General features: G+C 38.6%; 1 protein-coding gene across 3 annotated transcripts in view; it reads left to right on the forward strand.

The window, feature by feature from the left end:
- Positions 1-25,315, forward strand: part of LOC122798538 (protein lifeguard 2-like) — an 861,262-nt gene that overhangs the window by 143,546 nt on the left and 692,401 nt on the right. For all 3 annotated transcript variants that reach the window (XM_044067573.1, XM_044067575.1, XM_044067574.1), the window contains exon 2: positions 21,006-21,214. In XM_044067573.1, coding sequence (XP_043923508.1) covers positions 21,046-21,214 — 169 coding nt within the window. In that variant the 5' untranslated portion in view covers positions 21,006-21,045. The remainder of the gene's footprint in view (positions 1-21,005; positions 21,215-25,315) is intronic.

The raw sequence follows: 25,315 nt of genomic DNA on the forward strand, positions 1-25,315 counted from the left end.
GATGGTCTGCTATAACATGCAGGAGTGCTGAGATTATTGTGTGGTATATCTGAAGTAATACGTTAGAAGATAAGTTTTCTGTTGTATGATGTAGGTGTGGTCCTGAGTAAGATATTTAGTGAGCAAGTTTAGTGCAGGGAATGTAGAGTGCATCACTCTCCTACAGAAATGTGCATTGTTGAACATTACATTGTAGTGAAGGGGTTTCTGATTATGTGGGAGACTGAGACTTTAGAATCATAGAACCTGATATTTTGTAGTTTGGTCACTCTGTGTAGACCTTAATGGTTTACAATAATATCTTAGTGGAGTTTTTGCATATGTAGCAGAAGTTCCCCCTTCTGCGACTGGTGTTTGTGTTGTGTGGCATGGATTTTCAGATGCACTATAATGTCCCTTCCAGTGTGTAGTGCTAGATTTTGTTTGCATAGTATTAGAGTTTCTAGGTATAAAGCACTGGAGTTCTTTGTGCATGGCACAGTTCCTAGGTATGTGTCATTCTTTATGCATATGGACATTGATGACAATGTGGTTGTGTTGAAGTAGGATTCCAGATTTATGTTGTCAAAGTTTTTTTTTAACACCTTTATTAAATTATCGCTCAAGACATAGGAAATACACATTAATAAAAAAGAAAATAAACCATATTAACATTTTTCCTTTTGCATATATTAAACATCACATATTTATTTCTTCTTTATAACTGTCATCAATTCAATATTATAAAAAATGTTCAATACCTGCCTTCCCTTAAACCTTATTCCTTCTCCTGAAAATTATTATGCACGTATTATTCCCACAATTACCATTTATTTCTATGTAACTTTCTCCTTCCCCTTGTTTTAAGATCCCAAACACACATTTTTTTTGTCTCTTTTATAATATTCACTACTTCAAATACACTTGCTTTAAACTGATTTCCATTTGCCTAGTAATTGCTTTTTTGGCAGCAAAAAGAATTAAACTTAACAAGGATTACAGGGTACAGACACCCTTCCCTACCAGGGATTGATGTCAGAGTGTGGGCAAAGAGAATGGGATATGGGAATCCTAAGTGAAAGACCAGCCTTGGTAGAGTATTTAGTTGAATCTATAGCAGACGCTGCTGTTAGAAAGGGATAATGAGAAAGGCATATAAAATATTGCATGATAACAATAAGAATCAACGTAACAAACTACTGAAAAAACAAAAGCTGTCTGAAATGCCATGGCAAAACCACAATGAGTACCTAAAGTTGCTTTAATATGAATACACACTTTCGTTCGGCTCTCTGGTCGAACTTTCTCAGACAAACAGTTGAAAATAAAACACATACCATTTAAAAAACCCCAAATTGGGTCACATGTTAAAAACCTACTATCACAGTGTGCATAAGAAATTAATTATTCTAATAAGCTGACTTCCGCCCTAAAAAGCTCGTTCATGACATTAACAAAAATAAGGTAAACAAAAGGAAAGAGATGGGCCGATCAAAAAATACTCACTTTCACTATGTTAGCAACAACATTCTCAATCAAGAAAACAATTAATAGTGCAAGTATTCATGTGCATCTTAAAATTAAACCTAGCTTAAAAAATTAATTAAATAAAATTGCTCTAGGATCATAAATTTCACACATAAAATAGTAAAAGCTAATAGCACTATAAACATCAAATATCAGTTAATATTCCTTCAATACGCTAACATTTGAAAATGGCTTGACCCTAACAAAGTAAAAAAGGTCATAACTACCTCATAGGCTTCTCGTATTTGGAAAATGGCATCAACCGTAAAGAGGAATTACATTTTGCTTGCTCCATTAAGTGCATTTTAAAGTTGAAAAGTTTGGGAAGGTAATTTATAGTTAGTACTTGGTGTATTTAGCCTTTCGGTATTATCCATGAGTTCCATCAGGATACTACCATATCTTGCATTAGTATGTAGTAAGCATATTTTGGGCCTTTAGGACCACTGTATTTCATATAATAGTAGTTTATAATGCTCATTAGTATACCCTACTTTTAATGAGGACAGTTGGGTGGTTATCTTAGTGTTTAGATATGTGCGAATATTTAAGATAATAATACATGTATTTACAGTATCCTGGTGGCCCAGAGTTGTACCCATATGGTTATACCTTTTCCTTGTCGTTATGTATGTTAGGCACTTCTATTTGTATGAGTGAGCTGTGTATATACATTAATAAGATATCTAGTAGATTTTAGTACAGTACATATAAGCTGCCATTTAGCCTCCTTTAGCTTTGTAATAAGTAATTAGGACTCTTTATTGTGGTAGTCCCAGACAGTAGTTAATGAGACCCTTGAAGCTTCCTTGTGGTTTATTTAGTCGGTTTTTAACAACTTTAACCTCACTTATTTTCATTGCATTCCTGCATTTATGATGTGTTGCCACTATTATTCCTTTTAGTATATGCATGCTTACCTTATTTAAAATTCTATAAAAAAGTAATATGAATTAATTAGTGATGGTAAGCCTATTTGTCAATGTAGCTTTTTCCATCTATTTACTGTATGTAACTGCATTTAGTATTATTGCATCTCTGCATTTCCGATATATTTCCATTATAATTTCTGTAGTGTACGTATGTTGAGCTTATTTAAAATTGCATAAAAAAGTAATATTATGAATTGATCAGTGTTGGTTACCCTATCTGTTATGTATTTTTTCCATCTATTTACAAGTGAAGCGGATGGACGTAACCTTGTTAATTTTAGTTTGAAAGTTCTTAATTTGCTGGTTGGGCGAATATTAATATTGTATTAATAATTAATTAGAGATGGGTATGTGAGCCACCCGCATAGCTCATCCCCACCTCCTTACAAGTGAAGCGGATGGGCAGGACTTTGAAGCTTCTGCCTTGAAAGCACTGAATTCGTTAGTGGGGAGAATATTAATAAAATGTAATTCCTCATTACGGTTGATGCCATTTTCCGAATACGAGGAGCCTATGAGGTAGTTATGACCTTTTTTTACTTTGTTAGGGTCAAGCCATTTTGAAATGTTAGCGTATTGAAGGAATATTAATTGATATTTGATGTTTATAGTGCCATTAGCTTTTACTATTTTATGTGTGAAAGTTATAATCCTAGTGCAATTTTATTTAATTAATTTTTTAAGCTAGGTTTAATTTTAAGAAGCACATGAATACTTTTACTATTAATTGTTTTCTTGATTGAGAATGTTGCTAACATAGTGAAGGCAAGTATTTTATGATCAGCCAATCTCTTTCCTTTTGTTTACCTTATTTTAGTTAATGTCATGAATGAGTTTTTTTGGGGAGAAGCCAGCTTATTAGAATAATTAATGGCTTATGCACACTGTGATAGGAGGTTTTTAACAATTGACCCTATTTGGGGGGTTTTAAATGGTATGTGTTTTATTTTCAACTGTTTGTCTGGGGAAGTTCGACCAGAGAGCCGAACGAAAAGTGTGTATTCGTATTAAAGCAACTTTACATACTCATTGTGGTTTTGCCGTGGCATTTCAGACAGTTTTTGTTTTTTCAGTAGTTTGGTGTTTCTTATTACGTTGTATGCAGTTTGATATGGCATCTGGAGGCTAGACAAGCCCAAACTTGTACTCACAGCTGGCTGTTAGTGGTGAGAGTGGCAATTTCACGCATTATTAGAAGTTCTAACCCAGAGGGTTGACTCGTTAGCAACGTGAGTTGAACATTTTGATCAACAGTTTAAGGAGCTGCAGCTGCCCAATGTGTCAATGGACAGGGAATAGCTGCAGAGCTGGTGAGACCAAATCAGAAATTTTCACCCCACCAGCAGAATATTTTGACTGCTGGGGCTAGTTCTCAACAAGAAAAATAATGGCAACGCATCAAATATGAATGCAGAACTAACTAATGGTCCTAATCAATTGAATTCGACTGTGGGGCTTATTGGGGTCCCCATTGTGGAGGACTGGGTAAATTGCATTGTGGCTTTATCATTTGATTCCCCAGTCCCCGATAGGGGACAACTGGTTGGAGGTTTATTAATGAATCAAGGAACATCAGGATTAATCATCGAGAAATTAAACAATTTGGACCATAAACTTCTTAAAGTAAAAAAACTACAATTGGAGATACAGTATTTCAAGGAATGTATTAAACAGCAGATGGTACCAAAAGGCTTACGGAAAGTTCAATTTCCTTCACCCTTCCATTTGGAGTTGATACAGCTATTTGATAGACAAGGAATTGAACTGATGGTCAAACATTATTCTATGTGGGTAGATTAAATTTCTAAGGAAGTTGTACTGCTGGATACTGAAATTAAATCCGACCTGGCTTTCGCCAGATATAAATATGACTATGACTAGAATTTTCAGCAGCATTGAGCAATTATTGGTCAAATGAAAAGCCACCAAAGTTAAGAAATTGGAGTGCGATAGACTAGCTTATGATGCTGGGAGTGCCTACCCACAAACGCCACCCTCTCAAGGGTGCATTAATTATAACCATCAGCTCAATACGCAAAGTACCAATGATGGGAATAAAGATGTGGACGTCGGTCTACCTATTGAACCAGATGACAATCCAGGTGTCAATGAGGTGAGGAAGAATGACAGAATTAAGAATCAGGAACATAATCGCCCATACCAACAAAATTTTCGGGATTCACACCAGGCGGGTGCTATCCCCAAACAACAGTACAAAGCCCAACCCAGGAAGAACAAACAGAGGCCCTACAAATGAAAACATTAGAAATGAGCCTCAATGTGAGCCTGAAAGTAGTCACTAATACCACAGGAGACTTTAGAATCTGTAATTTTTCTTCATTATGCATGGCACCATTATTATTTGAGCTATTGGCGAAGGGCTATACATTTGTTCCTAGCCTTCATATGGATTTATCCAAGACAATTATTGACTTTGAGTGTTTCATTAGAAAATTGAACTTGAAGGCCTTATTAGGTGATAGTCCTAATGAAGTGAGTAATCCCTTACATACAGCCAGTACATTCATTCCGCCGAGCCATCCAACATTACAGGCATTTGAGAGGTTATGCGAGTTGGATCTTCGTTCCATAATTGGAAGAACATCTATGAGACATTCACCCTTAACCAGTACACAACCGAACATATCTAAACAAGAGTGAGGAAAGCTGAGGTGAGGGCCAGTAAGGCCGATATGGGTGGGGGTCTGAGCATAATGGATAACTGGGATTAAGTAGCTCGAATGCATAAAATCTTAGCTACAGAAGCATATGAAAAAGTTTCTTTGAATGAATTTAATGTGTCCCAACAAAGGATAAGGAGCCAGATTGAAGAATTTTTTATGGATGGTAGGATTAATGTTACCACTTACAACTATCTGAGTATGCCTTTTCCTAGAACTCCAGTCCTGTTTGGGACCCCCAAAATCCATAAAGATATGACAGACCCCCCAGTGAGACCCCTCATAGATGCCAGGAATTCGATCATGTACCCATGTGCTAGATGGGTGGATTCCATCTTAAAGAAATATCTTCCACTTGAAACACAAATTTGTAAGGACTCATTGTCTTTTTTACAGAAAATATATCACTTAATAAGATAAGATAAGATATCTAGTACATTTTAGTACAGTATATATAAGCTGCCATTTAGCCCCCTTTAGCCTTGTAATATGTATTAGGACTCTTTATTGTGGTGGTCCCAGACAGTAGTTAATGAGACCCTTGAAGCTTCCTTGTGGTTTATTTGGTCCATTTTTAGCAACTTTAAGTGCACTTATTTTCATTGCATTCCTGCATTTGCGATGTGTTGCCACTATTATTCCCTTTAGTATATGCATCCTTACCTTATTTAAAATTGTATAAAAAAATAATATTATGAATTAATTAGTGATGGTCAGCCTATCTGTCAATGTAGCTTTTTCCATCTATTTACTGCATGTAACTGCATTTATTATTGCATCTCTGCATTTCTGATATGTTTTCATTATGATTTCTTTAGCTTACGTATGTTGAGCTTATTTAAAATTGCATAAAAAAGTAATATTATGAATGATCAGTGTTGGTTACCCTATCCGCTAGTGTATTTTATTCCATCTATTTACGATGGACGTCACCTTGTGATTTCTAGATTGAAAGTTCTTAATTCGCTGGTGGGGCGAATATTAATATTGTATTAATAATTAATTAGAGATGGTTATGTGAGCCACCAGTGTAGCTTATCCCCACCTCCATACGAGGGAAGCGGATGGGCGGGACTTTGAAGCTTCTACCTTGAAAGCACTGAATTCGTTAGTGGGGAGAATATTAATAAAATGTAATTCCTCTTTACGGTTGATGCCATTTTCCGAATACGAGGAGCCTATGAGGTAGTTATGACCTTTTTATATTTGTTAGGGTCAAGCCATTTTGAAATGTTAGCGTATTGAAGGAATATTAATTGATATTTAATGTTTATAGTGCCATTAGCTTTTACTATTTTATGTGTGAAAGTTATGATCCTAACGCGATTTTATTTAATTAATTTTTTAAGCTAGGTTTAATTTTAAGAAGCACATGAATACTTGCACTATTAATTGTTTTCTTGATTGAGAATGTTGCTAACATAGTGAAAGCGAGTGTTTTATGATCTGCCCGTCTCTTTCCTTTTGTTTATCTTATTTTAGTTAATGTCATGAATGAGTTTTTTTGGGCGGAAGTCAGCTTATCAGAATAATTAATGGCTTATGCACACTGTGATAGGAGTTTTTTAACTTGTGACCATATTTGCTTTTTTTTTTAAATGGTATGTGTTTTATTTTCAACTGTTTGTCTGAGGAAGTTTGACCAGAGAGCTGAATGAAAAGTGTGTATTCATAGTAAAACAACTTTACGTACTCATTGTGGTTTTGCCATGGCATTTCAGACAGCTATAAGAATCAATCAGAGGAGGTTAGAAAAGACTGGGAAGAGAGAGACTGGAAATGCGATTTACATGGAAACAGTGGGAGGACATATGTATGGCACCAAAGTATGCAACAAAGTCCCGAAGGTTTAAGATTTCGCTTGGAAATGTTTTAATAGGTATTTTTATACCCCAGGCAGACTTCAAAGAATTTTATCCTTGGGTAGAAATCAAGTGTTGAAGATATGAATAGGCAGAAAGTGGTAACTGGGAATATATGTTTGTGGAGATATGGGAAGGCTGCCAGCCTAGCCAGATAGAATTTTGTAGATAATTCTGTCATTTGTAAATATTTAAGTAAGCCACAAGCTTGTTGTCTTAAATGAAAAAAAATGCTGTTACAAAAATGTAACAACAGTGCACTCTGCTGACCAAGTAAAACATGTTGTGACCCTTTGATCTAAAGTCGACTTCGGCCTGTCTAGATGAAGGAATTCTTCCTATTGTGTTAAGGCCAGAGTTAATGACCAGAATTTGCATGCATAAATATCCTTTATTGCTCTGGTTTCTGCCCAGAGCTGAAGAATGCAAATGTAGTTTCTGTTTGCCTGGGAACCCAGGGAAGTGTGAAGAATGATGTAATGTGAACCAGGAATGGGATTTTAAAAACAGAGAGAATCAGAGAGCATTAAGCATTTTTTGTCTTGACCATCCAACTCATCAGCACTCTGCCTTTGCTCTATATGTAAGTTTATCTTAGACTTGTGTTTTCTCTTAGAAATAACTAGAAACTAGAAAGATTAGACTAAGTGTTTTTCTGTGATGTCAGAACTGTACTACTGAATTATTTTAAGTATTTCTCTGTGATTTCTGAACACTTGACTAGCACTGTGTAGTAAAAAGTATTGTCTTGTGTTTTTAATTATTTATTATTAAATATTTTAAACCTTTCAACTGTGGCTGTTTTGTGTAGAAATAATTTAAGCTCTAGAGTATATTGCATGTATATAGTGATCCTGTACCAAGTCACTCTAGTAAGCCTTGACTGTTTAGTCACACTTACCAGTTGGATAATAATATTATGCAGTAATAATTGGACACCATTTCAAGGGCCTTTGAGTAGCTGATAAATATTAGTGGGTGGTGGCAGCTGATACTACCGTATAGTCTGGGAAAAAGGGGCACAGCTGGAGAACCTGTGCCAGCCTTCCCCAGGAGTGTCTGTGACTCTGTGTGGGTGTATAAACTCTTCTCAAAGTGTGTGTATGTGTGTGTGTGTGTGTGTGTGTGTGTGTGTGTGTGTGTGTGTGTGTGTGTGTGTGTGTGTGTGTGTGTGTGTGTGTGTGTGTGTGTGTGTGTGTGTGTGTGTGTGTGTGTGTGTGTGTGTGCGCCAGCTACATGGGCAGGGACACAAAGTACTGGTTGGACAGAGAGGGTGCTGGAGGTTTTAGCTTTCCCACTAGGCTGAGATCTGGACCCTATAGCTGTGCCAGTGGGGAGTCTTATTGGGGATCTGGAGAGCAAGGGAGCGACCAGCCTTGGACTGACTGTGATCTCTGTGTGTTCTTAAGGGAAATTGCACTTTACTGTGTGTATTTGTTATCCTTTCCTCCTATATGAGATGCCCCTCACTGGTGTTAGTGGTGAGGATTGAGGCTCCTTGATTGCTGGGCCAGGGCATGGGTGTTACATATTAATTGCTTGGCAGTGGTGGGTTATCCACACCACATATTAATTGGTTAACAAATACTAATTGGCTTGTAGTGGTGTGGGTTGAGTGAATTCCTGTAGCTTGTGTACAGTGAGCTTTGAAGGTGTTTTCTACTCTAAATCAGCCACGCAGTGAATACTCAAAGTTCAGGTCACAATTATTTTATTTCTTTTGTTAGCTTTGTTAGTCAGGGTGAGCAGACAGTATGTCAGCAAAGGAGTATGGAAAGCTGACAAGGAGCCAGCTGGAGGAGATGTGCCAGGCTAGGGGACTGGTGCATGGAAACCTGACTAAGGCAGACCTGACTGCAGTCTTGGTTACAGCTGCATCAGAAAACAGCAACCAGGTGGACAATCAGGCTGGCAGTGGGGATATAATACCCTCGGAGAATGGACAGCTCAACCTTTCTGCAGAGAACTTAAAAATTCATCTGGATCTAAAGAGACTTGAGTTGGAGGCCAGGAGTTTGGAGATAGAAACCGAGGAAAAGGCGTGGCAGAGAAGGCATGAGAGGGAAATGCTGACTCTTCCCCAGAGTCATGGAGGTAATGGGAAAGGGAGTAACTGGTCCCCAGAAGCACAAAAGGTCAGTAAATTTCTTCTGCAGTTTAAAGAGGGGGATAATTGTGATAGTTTCATTCATATGTTTGAGAGGGTATGAAAACAGTATAGTGTTGACCAAAGGCTCTAGTTACGGTTCCTGACCCTCTTACTGCATGGTAAAGCTATAACTGTTTTGTCAAAAATGTCTGACGTTGCATGCTTTGATTATACTGATGTTAAAAATCACTTGTTAGAATTATTTAAGCTAACATCTGAAATGTATAGGAAAATGTTTCTTGAGCATAGACGTAAGGCAGATGAAAGTGTGTGTGAATATGTTGCTGAACTGAGCACTTATTTTCCTAGGTGGGTGAGTGGATGTCAGGTCACCACTTTTGAAGGGCTGGCAGACCTTTTGGTGAGGGAACACACCATTAGCACTTTGCCTGAGGACATGAGGATCTGGTTAGCTGATAGACAATGTGCTGCTTCAGATGAGTTGGGGAAAAAGGGAGACCAATACCTGGCAAGCAGGGCAGCCCTGCACAGGAAAGGGACCCCCAGTGCTGCTCATGGGTCTAAAGGAACCCATGGTGGGCAGCACAGACTACCCCAACAGAATCTGCCAGTAGCAGGGGAAGCCACTAGTCCAGGTACACATCCAGGAGCTAGGGTTAAATGCTTTGAATGCAACCAGTGGGGCCATGTAGTATACATGTGCCCATGGAGGCAAGGTGGGAAACAAAAGGTGAGGGAGCCAGTAAGTGGGAAAGACAAAATGCCAATAGTAGGTTGTCTTCAGACAACCATGGTACTGAACTACCATCCTGCAGATGTCCTGATAGGGAAGGATTTGCATGAGGCAATACCATGTGCTTATGCAGTTACACGCAGTCAGGCTTGGAGACAAGCAAGTAAGTCTGGTAGCCTGGGGAGACCCAGAATGACTGCATACTTGCAACCAGGACTGGTGAGGTGATTACTTCAGGGAGGAAACTACCCTGTAGCAGTGAGGTGAGCCACAGCTGCTTGGGGGTACTGATGGTCCCTTGGACAGAGTGACTGCAAAGGTAGAGGTGAGTAGTAGTACCCAGGCTGACAGTGAGGCACCACTGTCAGAGGATGCCAGACTTCCTGTGGAAGGGAGCTGTGAAGGGTTAAGGAGAGAGTTGAGACAGGCTCAGCTCTCAGATCCTACATTGCAAGGCCTGAGGCAGGTAGCTAGGGAGGCACCTGATACTCAAGGAAAGGGGGAATCTGTATACTGAGACAAAGGGTTACTATACAGAGAGTGGACCCCTGAGGGAGGGCTAGACGTTGAGAGAGTACAGCAGTTAGTAGCGCCTGGAGCCTACCATCTGGTGCTTCTAGTCATAGCCCATGATATTCCCTTTGCAGGTCATATGGGCATAAAATGTACAAAGAGGCATATTATGCAGAACTTCTATTGGTCTGGAATTTCCAGAGATGTAACAGGGTACTGCAGGACATGTGAGCAGTGCCAAAAGGTAGGCAAGGCAGGAGACAAGGTGAGACCTCCTTTGATGCCTTTGCCTGTGATTGAGGAGCCATTTCAGAGGGTAGCTATGGATATTGTGGGTCCTCTGAGTACCCCAAGTTCCACAGGGAAAAATTATATCTTAGTGGTAGTGGATTATGCTACACGATACCCTGAGGCAGTGGCTTTGTCCTCCATTGAGGCAGAGATGGTGGCAAATGCTTTGTTAGAGATTTTCAGCAGGGTAGGTTTCCCAAAAGAAATACTGATTGACAGAGGTGCCAATTTCATGTCAGACCTGCTGGCTTGTCTATGGAAGTCCTGTGGGGTGAAGCATATGAAAACCACCCCCTACTATCCCCAGACTAGTGGTCTTGTTGAGAGGTTAAACTCTACAATCAAGTCCATGCTATGGGCATTTGCAGATCAGTTTGAGTGAGTGGGACAAATATTTGCCCCATCTGTTGTTTGCTTACAGAGAGGTTCCCCAGGAATCCACTGGTTTTTCACCCTTTGAGTTGCTGTATGGGCATAGGATGAGGGGACCTCTAGATTTAATTTGAGATGAGTGGGAAGGTGAGTGTAAGTCTCACAAGGAGTCTGTTGTGGCATATGTCCTAAACCTCAGGACAAGGCTCAGGGAACCCATGGACTTGGCCTAGGCGAACCTGGTAGAAGCCCAACAACAGAAAAAGGTGTGGTATGACAGGAATGCCAGAGCTAGAGAGTATGGTGTGGGGAAGCAGGTAATGGTTCTCATTCCTGTAAGACACAACAAGCTGCAAGCAGCTTGGGAGGGACACTACAAGGTGGTGAGAAAGGTAAGTGATGTTAACTACATGGTGGAACTGCTGAAGGCAGGGGCACAAATTGTACCATGTTAACATGATGAAACCTTACCATGATAGGGAGGCCCTTGTGCTGAGCATTTGCAGTGGATTGCAGGAGGAGTCTAAGGGAGATCTGGGGACTGATCTCCTCAGTGAGGCTCAGGCTGAAACCTCGGTGGAAGGGCTAGCAATGTCCCAGCAGCTATCTCCTACCTAGGTTCAAGAAATCTGAGCAGTGTTGCAGGAATTTGGGGACATGTTCACTGAGAAACTAGGGTGCACCCATCTAGGGCAGCACCAAGTGGATACAGGACCCCAAAGGCCTATTAGGCAGACCCCTTATAGAGTGCCTGAGAGAGTCAAACAGACTCTGAGGGAGGAGGTACAGGAGATGTTGGAACTAGGGGTGATTCAAGAGTCCAACAGTCCCTGGGCCTCCCCAGTGGTGCTGGTGCCAAAGAAGGATAGCAGCACCAGGTTCTTTGTGGACTACAGGAAATTAAATAGTCACACAGAGTCAGATGCTTAGCCCATGCCTAGGACAGATGAGGCCCTAGAGCAGCTGGGTGGGGCTAAGTATCTTACAACCATTGATCTTACCATGGGTTACTAGCAGGTGCCCTTGACTCCCAGTGCTAGCAAGAAGCCAGACTTTGTGACTCCTTTTGTCTTATATGAGTTCACAAAGATGCCCTTTGAAATGAAGAATACCCCAACGACTTTCTAGAGGCTGGTAGATCATATCCTAGCAGGAGCAGGAAGTTTGCCCTTGCTTACCTAGATAATATTGCCATCTACAGCCATTCCTGGCTAGAGCACCTTCAGCATGTCAGGGAGGTGCTGGGCAGACTACAGAGGGCAGGGTTGTCCATTAAGCCAAGCAAATGTCAGGTGGGTATGGCAGTGGTCTCCTACCTAGGACAAATAAGGGGGAGTGGTAAGATAAGGCCAGAACCTGTCAAAGTGGAAGCCATTCAGGCATGGCCTGCACCTGTTACCAAAAAGCAGGTAAGGGCATTTTTAGGGACAGCATGGTACTACAGAAAGTTCGTCCTCAATTATAGTTCCATAGCTGCTCCCCTCACAGACCTGACAAGGAAGAACAGGCTAGACAAGGTAGTGTGGACCCCAGCATGTGAGCAGGCATTCCAGAAGCCTAAAGAAGCTTTGGGAGGACCCCCTGTGTTAGCCAGTCCAGATTACAGCAAATAATTTGTTGTGTAGGTGGATGCTTCAAACCATGGGGTGGGGGCTGTACTTAGCCAGATTTCTTCAGAGGGGGAAGAGCACCCAGTGGTTTATCTCAGTTGTAGGCTCGAACCCAGGGAGGAATGCTATGCAGCTGTAGAAAAAGGATGTCTAGCCATAGTGTGGGCACTGCAGAAACTTCACCCTTATCTGTATGGAAGGAAATTCATTGTTATGACAGATCACAACCCCCTAACATGGTTACACAGAGCCAGCCAGCAAAATGCCAAGTTGCTAAGATGGAGCCTGGGGTTGCAAGCATATATGTCAGTGCAGAACCGCAGTTGGATTAGCAATGCCAGTGCAGATGAGTTCTCAAGACAGGGAATGGGGTAAGGTACATTCAGATAGACCTAACCCTCTCAAGCAGTGTTTCTCAAGGGTCACTTGAAAAACTAGCTTGAGTTCTCTGGGGGGGGGGGGTGAAGATATGGGAAGGCTGCCAATCTAGCCAGATAGAATTTTATAGATAATTCTGTCATTTGTAAATATTAACGTAAGCCACAGGCTTGTTGTCTTACATGAAAAAAAATGCTGTCACCAAAATGTAACAACAGTGCACTCTGCTGACCAAGTAAAACATGTTGTGACCCTTTGATCTAAAGTCAATTCCGGCCTGTCTAAATGAAGGAATTCTTGCTGTTGTGGTAAGGACAGAGTTAATAACCAGAATTTGCATGCATAAATGTCCTTTATTGCTCTGGTCTCTGCTCAGAGGTGAAGAATGTAAATGTAGTTTCTGTTAGCCTGGGAACCCAGGGAAGTGTGAAGAATGATGTAATGTGAACCAGGAATGTGATTTTAAAAATAGAGAGAATCAGAGAGCATTAAACATTTTTGTCCTGACCATCAAACTCATCAGCACTCTGCCTTTGCTCTATATGTAAGTTTATCTTAGACTTGTGTTTTCTCTTAGAAATAGCTAGAAACTAGAAAGATTAGACTAAGTGTTTTTCTGTGATGTCAGAACTGTACTACTGAATTATTTGAAGTATTTCTCTGTGATCTCTGAACACTTGACTAGCACTGTGTAGTAAAAAGTATTGTCTTGTGTTTTTAATTATTTATTATGAAATATTTTTTAACCTTTCAACTGTGGCTGTTTTGTGTAGAGATAATTTAAGCTCTAGAGTACATTGCATGTATATAGTGATCCTGTACCAAGTCACTCTAATAAGCCTTGACTGTTTAGTCACACTTACCAGTTGGATAATATCATGCAGTAATAATTAGATACCCATTAAGGGCCTTTGAGTAGCTGTAGCTGATAAATATTAGTGGGTGGTGGCAGCTGATACTACTGTATAGTCTGGGAAAAAGGGGCACAGCTGGAGAACCTGTGTCAGCCTTCCCCAGGAGTGTTTGTGTGGGTGTATAAACTCTTCTCAAAGTGTGTGTGTGTGTGTGTGTGTGTGTGTGTGTGTGTGTGTGTGTGTGTGTATGTCGGCTACTTGAGCAGGGACACAAAGCACTGGTTGGACAGAGAGGGTGCTGGAAGTTTTAGCTTGCCCACTAGGCTGAGATCTGGACCCTATAGCTGTGCCAGTGGGAAGTCTTATTGGGGACCTGGAGAGCAAGGGAGCGACCAGCCCCAGACTGACTGTGATCTCTGTGTGCTCTTAAGGGAAATTGCACTTTACTGTGTGTGTATTTGTTATCCTTTCCTCCTATATGAGATGCCCCTCACTGGTGTTAGTGGTGAGAATTGAGGCTCCTTGATTGCTGGGCAGGGCATGGGCGTCACAATATTTTGTCAGTATAATGAGTTGGCAGACTGTAAAAATTCCCTACCGAGTACTGTGTCAGATAAATTGGGTGAGCAAATGGTTCTTTTGAGCTGGGACACAGGATCTGACTTGCCTAGACACAAAGTATTTTTGGCCTCATCCAGCTCTGTCACTTTTCCTTTTCTAATTATTTGCTCCCAGTACATTGCCACTTCTCTCCAGTAAATTCCAGCCTCCTCTAGCTTATGTTCTGCACCAGTACTTGCAGTCATCCCTGTTGGTAAAATCTCCTTTCTCTGTCCTTGTGTTCACTCTTAGTATGCTTTCTGTTGTGTTGTGAATAAAATATATACGGTTATTGTTCTCCATAAGGATCTTCATCCAAAATCCCACTCTCTGTCCTTATTTCTTGAACTCCCTTCTGCTTTATCATGATCATTCCTTTCCAGTTTGAATTATAACATTCTGCCTGTGTTATGTATATAAGTCTTAACTGTGTAGCTCTAAAATATCCCTTCAACTCAAGTAATCCTAAACCATCTTGATCTGTTAGAAGAATCAACTTATCCCACTTAAATCTTGCCCTGTTACCCTACCAGATAATTCCTTCAACTCTACTAATTATTGTCCACATCTTCTGTGGACCATAAAAAATATGTGTGACCTGTATATAAAACTAAAAACATTTTTTCTACTTGTATTTTACTGTCCATATCCATAAACAAGAAATTCCAATTTCTCAGCTTTTGTATTATCTTTTGCTTAGTCTCTTCCCATATAAGCTTAGCTGCCATAACAGAATCCTTTTTAATCTATATCCCTAAATACATCATCTTATCATGTCTCCATAAATATGGGTATTGTTGAACCAATTTGTGTATGGGTACATAATTTATGGTTATAGTCTGTGTTTTATCTTCATTTATTTTATATCCTAAAAAGACTTAAAACTGTCTCAAAATGTTCCACAACACTGATGTCCTTTTATGGATTTATGAGGTACAAAATAATATCATCTGCAAATAAAGCCAGCTTTTCTTGATTATCATACCAATTCTGTCTTTGAATTTTTTAGTTCCTTATTTTTTTTACAATGACTATAAACGCAAAGCAAATAACAAAGGGAAAAGAGGACAGCCCTGCCTCATTCCTCTGTGAAAAACAGAACTTTTCAGAAAGGAACCCACCCACTTGAATTCTTGCTTCTGATGCTTCATATATCCTTCCAATTAATATTATTATTTTATCAGGGAATACAGATGCTTCCATTGCCCTACTCTTAAAATCCTAGTTTACTCTGTCAAATGCTTTCTTTGCGTCAAGATCCACTAACAACAGTTGTATTTCTTACATTCTGCTTTCCTCTGTATCACCATTGTTCTATTAATGTTATAAAATATTTGCCTCCCCTCCACAAAGACACATTAATCCATATCTATCAATTTTGGCAACAGCGTTGCCATTCTTTTAGCTGGTGTAGACATAAACATCTTATAATCATGGTATAAAATTAAAATGGGTCTATATGAAGCTGGGTCTGATGGGTCTTTACTGTCTTTCGCTAATACAGCTACTGGATATTGATGATTCCCCTCCTTTTAAAATACTGTTACATAACATCTTCCAGATCTTTATCACTTCCATCCCTTCTAATTTCCAAACTTCCACAGGAATACCATCTGTTCCTGGAGACTTTCCCTGCAGATTGATTATACATCAGTGCTTTTATCTCATCTCCTCCTTTCTAAGCTATTAGTTATTGGGCTCATCTGCCGCTAACCATGACATAATCAAGTATTTCATAAATATTTCCATCTGTGCTCGTTCTTGATTTCTACACTTTACTGCATTATAGAAATTTTTGTGGCCGCTGGTGCAGTGGGGTTAGCATTGTCACCTCACAGCAAGAGGTTTTCCCGTTCAATTCTCGGCTGGAGCATCTTCTGTGTGGAGTCTGCGTGTCCTCCCCATGGTCGAGTGATGTCTAAAGACATGCAGGTAGGTGCGTGCGTGAATGATTGTGCCTTCTTTAAAGGTTGGGCATCGGGCTGGCAACTCAGCACCGTAAACATCCACTGCCAATCATTAGTGGACTGGAGTTCTGCTGTGGCGGCCCCTAACCGGGAAAAACCGAAAGACTTTTTTACTGCATTATAGACATTTTTGAAAAAAAAATCTCACATATCTCTAATAGCTATACAAGAACTCCTTTTCCCCCTTGTTATAGGCTGCCTAAGATTGGCAACAACCCTTTCGTCTTTCTGTTGACTAAGTGATTGTGCTAAACATTTTTGGGGTCTGGAGTTATCAAAAAAATAGTTACTTATCTGTAGTCTTTCTAAACTCATGCCTATTATCCAAATAGTCATTGATTTTTCTCTGCAGTTGTGCTTCTTTTTGTTCTTTGAGATTCCCCTTATTCTGCATTACTTTAACTTTTGTCAGCCCCTCTAAATAATTCCAGTTACTTCTTAATCATATCCTTTTCTCTTTTATTTCTACCATCTTTTCAAACTCCATTTTCATTTTATCCCACTAACTAGTTATTCCTTATGAAGAAATTTCTATCTTCTCTAACAATTCTTAAGTAATTTCCACTACCCAGTCCTTAAATTCTTCTCTTTTTAACAGGTAGGTAAGAAAGGAGCTAGTGTTTCATTTTTAATTTTATTTTATTACTCTGCATTTTTATCTTAGTTTTTATTGGGGCATCATAGATGTGTGTCAAAGATTTCAATTAAATGCACATGTTCCTGTGAAATATAATTTCTATCCAGACCTACAAATTAATTGTACATCGTGGAATAATATGCAAATGTTATGCAAGTTACTACTACTGAATTCATGTTTTCCGTACCAAATGTTTTCATAAATTTGTTTAAAAATCTATCCTCTTTTATGTTTCCTTCTAGGTCCTCTGATACATCCTGACTATTGCAAATCAAGTTCCATTCCCACCTGTAAGTAATATTCCCTGCTGAAAGATGATTATTTTCTCCCAGAAATTGCTTAAGCTCCATTATAGCAGTTTTTGGTGGAATATAAATACATGCCAGCACAATCCTTATCCCTTGGCAGTAATCCCTTACTACCACAAATTTACCATTATTGTCTTTGTTTTCTTCTTCTATCACTATTGGATCACCTCTAGCAAGCAGTATTATTATTCAACATGTCCTTTGTCCTGATATTCTACTGAATTCCTTTCTTTGTCAAATTCACATGTTCTGCTTGTAAGGCCATTTATGTTCTAAAATAATATGGATAGCATAGCCATTATGATAAAAACCAAAGAAGGGAGAACAAAATGCTGTTCGTCACACTTTATTAGTAAAGTGTGACAAACAGGATTTTGTTCTCCCTTCTTTGTTTTTTTTTCATTTTATGAGAGGTCTTTGCGTTTTATATCCATTATGATAAAAAGCTATTTATCCCACTTAATATATGTGACAGTTTTTTGAATGTGTATTTCTAACTTTTGTCTTACATGCACATGCTCATGTTTGGCAGATCGATCTTTTATACAGTTGTTTTTTCTCACCTTCTTTTGAAACTATGTCTCATTTTTCAAGACTTTTTGTATTCATAAAACCCTCAAACAAAAAACTAAAAACTTTTTCAAGGCAGGTCCATCTCTTGTTAACTTGTACCTGTTGAAAAATGCTTAACCTTCCAGGTAAGAACAATTACCTCAGATCGACAGCTGCACACACAAGCATACCAACATGCATCAAAATTAAGGTTACTAATGCTGAAATACATGTTACAGCCTGTGTTCACACTTAGACTGGTTGCTGTAGAATAGAGAGCTGTGTTGTACCTTTAAGAAGCATTTCCAAGGACTGAACGTGCATATAGATTGAAAGCATGTGCTAGCCTCAGTGCCATTTTGAGAGTGCAGCCAGAGAGTGAGCATGTATGAGTGTAATAGTTTGTTTATAGGTTTATCTAAGTTAAAGGTATTAAGCATCAATCCTGATGTGTTTGTATGTAAAAAAGCTGCTTGAACAAGAACCCGCAATATTCGTCTACTTCATCCTGACTAGACGAGCAACAGTTGCTATCTGTTCTTTTCTTATCTCTATTTCCATCCCAGTCTGTTTTTTCCTTATCTCTATTTCTATCCCAAATTTGAAAAACAGATTTCAGAAAACATTAACTTTTAGCCCTAAAAACAACACTAGTAATCTTTAAATAAAACTAAATTGTGCACTGTTCTATTAAATGCATTAAGGCTGCTAGGAAGACTTATCTATCTTATTCACTTCCCATAATTTTAAACTTTATTTTCACTGATCTGCTTGCCATTGTACCTTTAAATTTTACATTTCCCTCAGCAATGAATGCTCAGAACTCTCAAGATAAATTGCTTGCACCTGCAGACAGCTTGTCCCCTGTCAAAATAGTCAACAATGAGAGAAACAGACAGCTAACATCTCTGCAGATACATGAAGGAATCTTTGTAAATTTCATTTAGAACAGAGTGTACAACTGCATACATCTTGATTCCAACTGGGAAAATGTGCTAATGGAAAAAACAAGTTAATGTCTTTGTAGAGAGCAATTTTCTTGTCTTTTGTCATTTTATTTTATTTTTTCAAGCCTACTTGCATACAGAAACACTTGTTTATAAGCTGATAATGTTAATCTAGACATCCATCCTTGTAAAAATGAGATAAATTATTTTAATTCTACATAAAATATAATCAGTGAACTTTTACTCACTAAACCCGCCCCAGGATCATAGCATATTAACTTAATATTGTTTCTGTCCAACCTTTCTTCTCTTGTTACGTTGTACAGCCTATATTAATTACAACTAAAAAAGTACTTGGTTACTTTAACATCTTGTAACAAATATAACTCACTGAGAAGAATCCCCTCACATTTAAAATATTTCTGATATAGACTGTACAAAATGCTTTACTATATAGTATGCAGTGTATATCATGAAATGTTTTATATAAACACTAATAGTAACAAAATTGTTTTACGTACTTTTTTTCTTTTTAGTGACCTTCTAAACACTAATCACATAATGTGGAGTTATGCTTTACAGTTCAACCACAACTTTTACAAAGTCAGCAAAGTTCCAGTCTTTCTGAGCCACTTTTTCTTACAAAGCCATTCAAGTCCAAGGTACTTCCTGATTCTTCTAGACAGCTCCTGTGCTTTCTTCTTCTCTCAAGCATTTTCTTTTGGAACATTGGAAGGGTTTTCACAGGCAAATTCTCTCTATGAGCTTTACTGTTAGAAGAATAATAATCAGAGTCCCCTTTTGTTTGCTGGCTCAGGTTTTGTTAGATAATCTTTATTGTTTTATCCTTAGCCTGTTCTGCATCCAAAAATGTCTTTGATCCTATCCAAGAAAAAAATATTCTGAAGAGAAATGAACCTCATACCTGCTTCTCGACATTCTATGATTCTTGGGATAAATTTGCCTCTGTTTTGCCTGGTGAATAATCATTGTCAACAATCACTCTGCTGCCTCCAGTTTTTAATACTTTTCCCTTCTGCCACAATTTTGTTAGGATCAGCTGTTTCTGCTGGTATGATTGCATCTTTACTAATATAGATGTTAGCTGCTTTCTTATGGTCAGGTTTGGAGCATACACTTGATGTGTCTTTTCAATTAACAAATTGCTTATTTATGCTTTCATAAAATTGATACAGTCTGTTCCTTCCCAATTTCTCTGGTACTGCAGAAAATTTCAGGTTTTCTCTGCATGCTCTCTCTTGTAATTCTACCTTTTTTGAAACTTCACTTCTTGAGAAGCTTCATACTTAGCCAGCCTTTTCTTTATTTTAATCTATTATTTTCTGTAGTTTTATCAGTTCATCTGAATAGTTAGTTAAAGCTTCTTGTATTTTCTAGCTTTTTGTTATTTGATTTGATGTATTCCTTCAGTGTTTCAATTATTTTAATCACCTGAGTACATTTGATTTATTTTTTTTCAGTAAATTACTGGCAGCCATTACTTGTACCATAGCTAAAGCTTGAACTGCTTTTTTGCTGAACAGCTGCAGGATTTTTCCCCAGCCAGAGTTTACTCCTCACCTTTTCTGGTTGATTTTCTTTCAAGTTCTCTAAATTTCTTCTTTGTTGGCAACCAAGTAATGTGCTTACTAGCCTTAATTTTACCCAGAATAGCAATTTCAATGGCTATTTTTTCTCAGTTTCTGTTTTCACACTGGGAGAGCTGAAATTACATTGATTATCAGTATGCAACCGTCTTGAAAGCCACATGTTGTCAGAGTCTAAAGTGTGTAGAATCAAGGCCTTGTTTACAAGACTTGTGCAGTTTCCATGTGTACTATACCATGGTGTTAGAAGGTGTATTTGTAGTACTTGTTTTTCAGAAATGGCTGTGTAGTTATTTAATTGATGTATGTCACAAAACGTATTTTCCTAAAAATTATCAAGGAGTCACAGCCATTACAGACAGCAAAATAGGAATAACAAATAGAGTAGATGCTTGATAAGCAGGTAATAAATAAAAATACCTTTGTTTATTCCTTGTTTTTCTTAATCATAATGATAAGCTATTTTTAGTTGCACAGATGTTTTTGGACTTTGCTCTGGATAATACATGTTTATTAACATCTTTCTTCTTTTTCATTTTTTTTAGAATCCTTCATTTCATACATCATTAGCCACAATAGCACACTATGTCACTCCCAGCAGCTCCCCCAACATATGATGAGGCTGTGGCAGGGACAAAGGATCAGGCCTACTCTATTCCACCATATGCCTTGCATCAGCCTCCACCACCACCGCTCCCACCTCCATCCACAGTACCCATCCACCCTAGCTGGGGATTTGTGCATCACAATCCAAGTAAGTGTTTTATGCTTTAGACATGCTTCTTAAATTAGCACTATGTACGTGTATCTGTCTATTAAAATCTTGGACAGAAATGTCAGGATCTTGATATTCTGTACAGCAGAAGATGATATGTAGTATTTTCTCTCAGAGATGCTAAGCAGAGACTATGCATAATCTTTGGATTTTTGTAACACAGTTTATCATGCTGATACAGATTTTAAGGGAAAGATACAGAAGCAGAAGCAGAGTCATAGTGTGGACTGGAGGGCAGTCATGGGGAAGGACTACACCTGAAAATGTATGTGTACTTTTGCACTAAACTCTATAGATGATATGAAATATATGAATACTTTTCTGGTAAACTGTAATCATTGTATTGCTTTTCTTGCTCTGAAATTCAGGACTGTTGTATTTAAAATATTTGAATGGTCTGACCTTAGCTCTGTGGTCTTGAGATAGATATGAGTGATTTTTTTTCTTTAAAGTCTTTGTGTAGACAGACGTGGATAAGATAGGATTACTTTTGATGTGATGTATTATTGTCATTTTCATTTTTGCTTTTTTGGGGGGTATATTCTCTTTTTGTTTTGAGACTCTGTGTTCATACCATCTGTAGGCATTTATACTTTTAGGTAGGTTAGCAGATTCTTTGTTGGGAGGGATACTTCCATTTTCAACAGGATAGGGGATGAAGTAGGATTGTAGAGCAAGAAACAGTAGCCTGAGTACAAAGTTGTCAGAAAGGTGATCAAAATGAGAAAACATGGGGTGAAAAGTGAGGTATTCTGGTTGTGGTGGTATAGCTCAGGGAGATATCAGAGTGAATGAGTTTTATAATCTGTCAGATTTCTTTAAAGTAGGAAACCCAACAGCCTTCCTGGAAGGTAAGCTGGTACTGAAAAATATACTGAAATAGTATATTAGAACTGCCTCTCTTTAAAGTACCATTTATCATGGATTTAAAGCAACTCATGAGTACAAGCTATTGCAGAATAATAGGCTCAAGAATTGAATAGTCCAGTGGTACCATTAAAACCTTTTTTAAAGACCAAACACTTTAAAGTTTGTCACTGATCGGAATTAAAGAAAAGTGTGTCCTTTCTCCCTTACTTTGTCAGTCTGCTTTGAGCCAAAGAAAGGTGTGCCCCCCCCCTTTTTTTTACTCCTTGCAGAGAAACGCCTTGTTGACATGAGCTGGAGGTGTTGGCTCTTATAGGCACTGTGATTGGTCTAGGCTGTTCAGCTATGGTTCATATACTGCGAACAACTGCCCTTTATGTGGCAAGACTTACTTCATTGAAACAGAGTGCTAATATGTTATTTTATGATTTATTTAACATATCCTTTTAAACCAGGGTGTTGCATTCATTTTTTAACCTTTCTGAAGAAAGAGGACTGGTATTCGCTCTATTAGAGCAGTGTTTACCTTTAAAGTAAATGCACACCCAATGAAGCAATGCCTGAATTTGCACTTAAAGTTTTTTTCCACTGACTGGATCTCAGGGAGGGTGTATTTTTTCCATCATGTTTCTGATAAGATGTCTTGTCTCTAGCTTGTACTAGAGGTGTCAGTTTGTATGAATGTCTTGAGTGGTTAAGCCTTCCTTAAATGGAACACTTTTTTTCAGTTGCAACAGGATCTGAGGAAGGGAAATCCCGAAAGTGCTTATCCTTCCTGAATGGTGCACCTTTTTTGTGTTTTTATGCATTTTACTACAAGGATTTTGCCACTAACATTTCCTTTTTATCGAGGGTTAATTTTAATAAAGGATTTTAAGAGTCTTTTGGATATCCATGGTGGTTCGTTCGTGACTCATTCACTGCATTGCCCTTTTTTTTCACGGAACACCTTCAGCTGCTAACAGGTTTGTTTTGGATTGTCACTGTAGATTACAGTGTCTGCTGATGGTGGTAGTGTGTAATCAAATGACTAAAGATTTATGTGAAAACACTACTGATTTCAGGTGCTTAGAGGACATAGTAATAGGGCTTGGGCTGGCTGCTCATGTCCTGATATCATGTTTTTGGGTTACAGGTGACAATTCTTACTAATAAAAAGATTGTCCACTTACTTCTTTGTTAGATTTCCTATTCAGTGTTGATGGAAAACTGTGGGATAAATTATTCAGCTAGTATAGTTACTATATAACCAAATAATTATCCCTATGCCTTTTAGAAGAAAATATATTTTTTTCATTTTAAACTGGGTATAACAAAAAGAAAAAAATGCAGAGTTCTTGGCACCCATGTTCAAACCCTTTTACCTCTATGGTGGGTTAACTCTGATTTGGGTATAAAGGATAAGTATTTTTTGTTGTTGGTGTTGTTTTCATATATAAACAAATATGTCACTTTTTGCTGATTTTTTTAACTCTTTATAAACTGTTCAGTAACTCAGTATAATCTGAAAGATCTTTAGACCAGCTTATAAACCTTTTAAACATTATACATGCAGTGCTTCCACTTAGTGAGACCAAACATATAACCTACCTTAAAGCAGCTTAGCAATAATAGTTACCCTAAGTATAAAGCCATGACTAAGAAACAGTGATTTTAATATAAGATGAAGCTTCAAATAATGTCATGTAGTAAACAATGATGGAGACTCTTTTGGAGAAAGTGAAGGAGCATAAATGGTAAAATTTCAGTTATGGTGACGAGTACACAGAAGTAGAAAAAGTGGCAAGGGAAAAGTGGAGGTGGTGCTGTGCAGAGCCAGGAACCTGTGTAATAAAGTAAATCAATTCTGTTTGGTGCTAACAAATGCATGCACTAATATCACTGTAATAATGAAAGCATTCTCTGTGAGGAATAGTTACTGAGGTATGATGGCTCCTTCACTTTCTCCAAAAGTTCAGGTAGGCCAGAGGAAGCAAGATAGGGAGGGGATTGAGGTGTATGCCCAAAAAGCCTGTTTTATAGTAGAACAAGTTGAGAATAAGGAGGCAAGTAACTGCATAATGGCAGTGCTTAAAGTGGAACATGGAAGTTGAGGATCCCTGATGGCTGGTTATGGTATAAGTACCACCAAGTGCCGGAAATATGGTAGTGCTAGACTCAGAAATGTAAACTAATAGTGAGAAAGAGTATATTGCCATTGTGGTGAGAAATGTAGTAATGTGACAGATAGTTTTCATTTAAGATTAGGAGGAGGAAAGCTGAAAAATGATAGAAACTTTGATGGAAGCTGTATTCAAATTGAAGATAAAGATTTTAACAAATTCTAACAGGAGGTCAGCTCTTTTGCCATAGAGCGATAAAGTTCTGACTGTTTACCAGGCATCCTGAGTTCAGTTAATATCTTGCATGCCTTCTGGAGCTGGCAGGGAGAGAAAGGAATAACAAGACATTGTCTGCTCACATTTCTCCCAGTGGGGAGGGCAGAACAAGGATGATGTGCTAATGGAAAGTGGGGCTGCTCTGTAGGATCAGTGGAGACCTGAGCTTAGAGAAACTGCCAGGCCTGGTGAGTGGATGGATCTGGGAGGGCATCCCCATCGCTGGGCCAAGGGCAGGGATGCCTCTGAGATTACGCCTCAGCACTTTAGAGTGGGTAAGGCTAACAAACCACTACCATAAGTCATTCTCTGCCAGTGGCAGTTGAGGCAGAAGAAAATTAAAGTTTTGCAATGGCTCAGCCAGAGCTCAGACCTAAATCCAATAGAAAATCTATGGGGTGACCTGAAGAGGGCTGTGCACAAGAGATGCCCCCACAATCTGACAGATTTGGAGCACTTTTTGCAAGGAAGAGTGGGCAGATACTGCCAAGCCAAGATGTGTCATGCTGATAGACTCCTACCCAAGAAGACTGAATGCTGTAATTAAATCAAAAGGTACTTCAACAAAGTATTAATTTAAGGGTGTGCACACTTATGCAACCAGCTTATTGTACTTTTTTATTTTTTATATTTTTCCCCTAATGGATTTGTTTGTTTTTCAATTGAATTTACAGGTTATAGGTCACATTAAAGGTGGGAAAACATTTGAAATAATTTATTGTGGTCTCATTTTTTTTATATCACAAAAACCTGGTATTTTAACAGAGGTGTGTACACATTTTATATCCACTGTAGCTCTGAGGGCCCTTTCACAGTAGAGGGCACAGAAACAAGT

The sequence above is a fragment of the Protopterus annectens genome, chromosome 3.part1 (genome assembly GCF_019279795.1).
Source record: "Protopterus annectens isolate FY-2018-M chromosome 3.part1, PAN1.0, whole genome shotgun sequence".
In the NCBI taxonomy this organism is placed as follows: Eukaryota; Metazoa; Chordata; order Ceratodontiformes; family Protopteridae; genus Protopterus; species Protopterus annectens.